The 5,586-nt window shown below is 33.1% G+C and overlaps 1 protein-coding gene across 1 annotated transcript in view; it reads right to left on the minus strand.

Moving 5' to 3' along the window:
* Positions 1-4,797, minus strand: part of LOC107664369 (FH1/FH2 domain-containing protein 1-like) — a 50,882-nt gene extending 46,085 nt beyond the window's left edge. The window contains exon 1 of the mRNA XM_016454918.1: positions 4,655-4,797. Within this exon, the coding sequence (XP_016310404.1) occupies positions 4,655-4,797 (143 nt within the window). The remainder of the gene's footprint in view (positions 1-4,654) is intronic.
* Positions 4,798-5,586: the final 789 nt, after the last annotated feature.

The following is a 5,586-nucleotide window of genomic DNA, read 5'->3' on the forward strand; positions in this document are numbered from 1 at the left end:
AGGAAAACTTGAAATCGCATCATATGACCCCTTTAAGATTTTTAAGGTAAGATTTTCTTTTTGTTTTTGAAAAAAAAAATAAAAAGTCTCATGCTCACCAAGGCTGTATTTATTTGACCCAAAATACAGTAAAATCATAAAACATATTAAAATAGAACAGTTTTTAAACAGTTATATAATATTATAACTGTTTAGAAAAAAAAACATACACATTTTATAAAGTTTTCTATTTTATTACATATTTAAAAATGTAATTTATTCATGTGATGGCAAAGGTGAATTTCAGCAGCCATTACTTCAGTCTTCAAATATTTCAACCTTATAATTAATATTAAAATCAGTTGTGCTGCTTAATATTTTTATCGAAACCGCAAAACATTTTTTCAGGATTCTTTGGTGAACAGAGAGTTCAAAAGAACAGCATTTAAACAGAAATATAAAACTTTTGTAATGTTCTAAATTATCTGACTGTCACTTTTGATCAATTTAATGCATCCTTGCTGAATAAAAGTATTAATTTCTTTAAAAGAAAATAAGATCTTACTAACCCAAAGCTTTTGATCAGTAGTTAAACAAACAAACAAATGGAGTGCACTTGTATATACAATTTAGCTCTTTACAAACACAGCACTCTGCTGGGTTTTAAAGTGATTCTCCAGAGCACGGCTGAACAAATCTGGAAAAAAAAAAAACAGCCTGAGTAGTATTACAGATCCAAAGTTATGCAATTCTTCAGTTTGAGCTGACTCAGAGTTCTAGATTTGCGGTTCAGTGTTTTAGCTCTATTCAGTGTATTCTGAGACTGTCAGTCTAAGCTGTGGTCAGCACACTGAAACGCTGGCTCTGCCTCTGTGAAATCACTCATATCTTTTGGTGGGTCCAATGACTGTGCGTTACTAAGCCACACTAATAAACGATTTAGTGAAACTGATACCGGTCATAATTAGGTAATGCTGAACATTCAGGAGTTCACAGACGTTCTACACAACAATCTGGCAAGTTTTCAACAGTATAAATGAATAATAAATAACCATTCATCTGAAAAATAAGTGCTTTTAGTCCAAGCATTGTTTGCAGTTTAGCCAGTGGACAGGTTTATTTATCTCAATCATATAATAGACATACTGAAGAAGGTTTTACATTTGTACTACAGAAAAAAAGAACAATATGGCCAAAGTCATAGTCATCCTTATGTATTAGCCTATACATTTATCTTCTTAAACATTAACCTGTGCTACATTATTAAACAGGGCAATTTTCTCCAAGCTGTACTGTGACTGTCTACCACCCTTTTAAGCATCATGGTACATCCCAAAAACTGCTGCTCATTATATTGTAATTTGTCAGCATTTTGAGCCTTTTCCTTGAATTTTATAAAGGGTTTCTTTAATAAAATGTTGAATATTCAACAGTTATGATCTAAGGAGACTGAACAGATGTTCATAGGCTCGCAAACAAAAATTTGTGTTGAAATTAGTCATTGTTGACATTAGTTTACAAAACTAACACAAATTGGGGAATTCCTCAAGTATAGCAAAGACTAAACAAACAACGAGAGAATCGAGTTTTCAGTGCATTTCCTGACTATAACAGATTCAGCAGCATTGTTACAAAAGTAATTTTATATACATAAAAAGACATGTTAAATGCAAGTAAAGGGTCTACTTTCATATTTCAAAGAAGTTTGGTGAAAATAAAATGTCAAAATATGGGGGAAATAATGTTCCAAAGTGAAAAATTGTCACAGTGTAATGGTCCGGACTTTGATTTTACCATTACATCTTTAAATAAACAGATAAAATACCAAGTAAAAAAATACATTGGTTGTCTTGGCATTTTCAAGTAAGTGTTGGCTGTTACATTAAAAGGACTATGTCTTATTGTTTTTTTTAATGGGGACTTTTGTCCCGAAAATGCAGTTTATCAGAGATCATTCAGTGTAACAGGAACAAGAAGCCATTCTGAAATCATATAAAACTGATAGTCATTCGACAGTCTGTGACATCATCAAATGGCACCCTGAACACCATGTGGTGCTGCAGAAAAGTGAATTTATTGCTTTTTAATATTTGATAATTCCTCCTTTTCATGGTGTGGTATCCGAAGTTACAAAAACGCATGTCATTCAGTGAAATGCCAAAAAACACTTTTATTGTTAGATTTTTTTGAAAAATTAGGAGATGTTGTAAATAATTGTGATTAACTTTACTGGCCAAGCTCACTGTTTGATACAGGTGCCCATGTGATTGCCTGCAATATAAGCTGAAGTAGAAGTTTCGTCATTCAGGGTAATGCTTTTGTCATGTGGTGTAATGCAAATTATCTGTTATATCACGGTGTCATCCATTACACTGAATGACAGTATCACTGTATAAATAACAATTTTAGCATCTTATTCATATTACAGAATAATGAGGAATGTTCAAACATTAATAATAAATATTAATATTTGAATGCATTTTTGTATTGATTAATTTGTTATTGATTAATTTTAGATGCCCACAAACAGAGAGAGCTGCTAGGCACTGTAAAAAGCCAAAAAGCTAATAAAGTACGTGCGGACCCAGTAGCTTGGGTGGCATTCTAAAGCCTGTTCACACCAAGAACAATAACTAAGATAACTATAACAGTAACTATGCTAGCCTCCACACCAATGAACGATAGCACTGTTTGCTCTATGAATGCGCTGCAGGTTTATCATCTGCCGCTTTAAATGCTCGAGATCTTTAAAGTGGAGTGGATTCTGATTGGCTGTCAATGCTTTTATCATTCATCAGCTGCAAAAAAATAAAAATAAAAAAAATCACACTGAAATTCCAACAATATCGTTTCTCTGTGCAGTTATCGTTGGTTGTGCTGTGGAATCTGCTATTCTTTTATATTTAGAATGTTTTTTTAACTATATCTTTATCTTTATCATTATAGTTATAATACTTGGTGTGAATAAGCCTTTAGCAAGGAAAAGAGAAAGGTATTTACTGAGGATTGCAATTGTCAGAATAATAGCTTGCCAATATTTATGAACGGTGACTCCCCCCTCAGTATGACACAAGTTCAAGAGAGGTCACTGAGGGGATTCTCCACCAAAAATACTCATCCTGATAATGCCATTTATGTTGGCAAACATAAGTATTATGTTTAGAATATGAGGATTGCAATTGTCAGAATAATAGCTTGCCAATATTTATGAACGGAGACTCCCCCCTCACTACAGTATGACACAAGTTCAAGAGAGGTCACTGAGGGGATTCTCCACCAAAAATACTCATCCTGATAATGCCATTTATGTTGGCAAACATAAGTATTATGTTTAGAATAGAAAATAATCTATTAATAAATATGGCTGCAAACAGCGATTTTTGGGGCAGAGCAAGTCAGAAACAAAGAGACAAGCTAAGCAAGCATGACAGGGGAGCATCAGAACAGTAGAATAAAATGCTTATTATATATGGGCTCTGCGTGACTTGTGAGTCAAGACTCATATCCCTTTTGTTCATTTTTAATAGACTGCTAATTTTATAAATTGTTGCAAAACAATAAATATCTTTTTTAATTAGTTATTTTGAAGGATTTTCCTAATTATTAATTAATTTCTCCCTAAAACAAAGAATGTTTTTTTTGTGAATTAATAACAATTTAATCTTTAATACCATTTTTAATTAAGTTTATTCATTCAAGTCAGCAAGGGAGGAACTACATTCAATAATAACAAAAAAATAATTTAATGAAATTGAATGAAATAAGATTTTTTTTCTTTATTTTATAAATTGTTGCAAAACAATAAATATCTTTTTTAATGAGTTATTTTGAAGGATTTTCCTAATTATTAATTTCTCCCTAAAACAAAGAATGTTTTTTTTGTGAATTAATAACAATTTAATCTTTAATACCATTTTTAATTAAGTTTATTCATTCAAGTCAGCAAGGGAGGAACTATATTCAATAATAACAAAAAAATAATTTAATGAAATTGAATGAAATAAGATTTTTTTTCTTTCTGTAAATGCCATTCTGTTAAAAAATATATTTTTGTTTTCATTACCGAGAGTGCATAAAAGACTCCTTTTTATCTAAAAAAAATCTCACAATATTCTGAGAAAAGGGAAATATTCATATGAATATTCAGACCCTGGGAGACTGAAAGACTTGTTCTTCACAAATCTCTATTTTGGAGTCAGTTGCTTACAGGTCTAAGTCAATTTGTTTGCATCTCAAATGCAAGTTTCCATCTCTGGGGAAAGTTAAAGGGATAGTTCACCCAAAAATGAAAATTATCCCGTTTTAAATATGGATAGTTTTCTTACAAAAACTCATCGATTTGCTTCAGGAGGCCTTTACTAACCCCCCGGAGCCATGTGGGACACTTTTTATGATGGATTGGTGCAGTTTATTGGACTTCTATTGGACTATTGAAAAATAACACCCATTCACTGCCATTAAAAAGCTTGGACATTTTTAAATATAACTCCAATTGCATTCATCTAAAAGAAGAAAATCATAAACACCAAAGATGGCTTGAGGGTGAGTAAATCATGGGGTAATTGTAATTTTTGGGTGAACTATCCCTTTAAACTAAAAGACAATGAAAGGAAAAAAAGAAAGTAGAAGAGGAAGAGAGAGAAGACTGGATGGCAACATTTGAAGTCATTCTTACTCCACATCGTCATAGAGCTGCTCCAGATCATCTCTCTGTTCAGCAAGGGATGAATCCAGATCTAGGTAGTTGCCATTAGAAGCCAGTTGCAGTGCACACTCCTCTAACTGAGAGGGAGACAGAGGAACATCACTGCCTAGCATTGTTACTTGACACAGCACATAAACAGATTACAGTTTCATGTTAGACTCTCATGCTTTTTTAATGTGCAACTGGAAGAAGAGTCTTGTTCTCTTTTCACACATATTAATCTGGCAAGACACAAACTACATCACAACTACAACATAACAGTGAAAATTCAATCTTAAAAGTGTAACCCATGACACACCATTATAGCATATGAACATGCTCCCATACAAAACAAAACAACCATCATTAGCAGTCAACTAGTGCACAACAAAGAAAGTTCATTGTTGCCAATGGCGGTGTTTGATACGGAGTAGGGATGGGCGGATCGATACTTAAATATCGATACTGATGTTGTATCGAAAGGATCGATCCTCACATAAAAATATCGATTCTAAAGTGCATTTTTTAACCACTAATTTTATTTACTTATCAAGAAATTCGGTGCATAAAATAAGTTTTTCTAAGAACCATTTCTCCTGCACATCGGAACACACGCATATGCTGAAAGACAGAACCAATCAATCACAGACAGCGTTTGCTGCTGACACATGGCTCACAGTGCTTGTTCAAATAGGGCTGCGTTTCCCAAAAGCATCAGAAGCGTAAGTAGATCTTAAAGGGGTCATATGATGCGATTTCAATTTTTCCTTTCTCTTTGGAGTGTTACAAGCTCTTGGTGCATAAAGAAGATCTGTAAAGTTGCAAAGACTAAAGTCTCAAATCCAAAGAGATATTCTTTATAAAAGTTAAGTCAACCACGCCTACCTAAAACGGCTCGTTCTAACACGCCCCCACATATCTAC

The sequence above is a fragment of the Sinocyclocheilus anshuiensis genome, unplaced genomic scaffold, assembly GCF_001515605.1.
Source record: "Sinocyclocheilus anshuiensis isolate Anshui unplaced genomic scaffold, SAMN03320099.WGS_v1.1 scaffold307, whole genome shotgun sequence".
In the NCBI taxonomy this organism is placed as follows: domain Eukaryota; kingdom Metazoa; phylum Chordata; class Actinopteri; order Cypriniformes; family Cyprinidae; genus Sinocyclocheilus; species Sinocyclocheilus anshuiensis.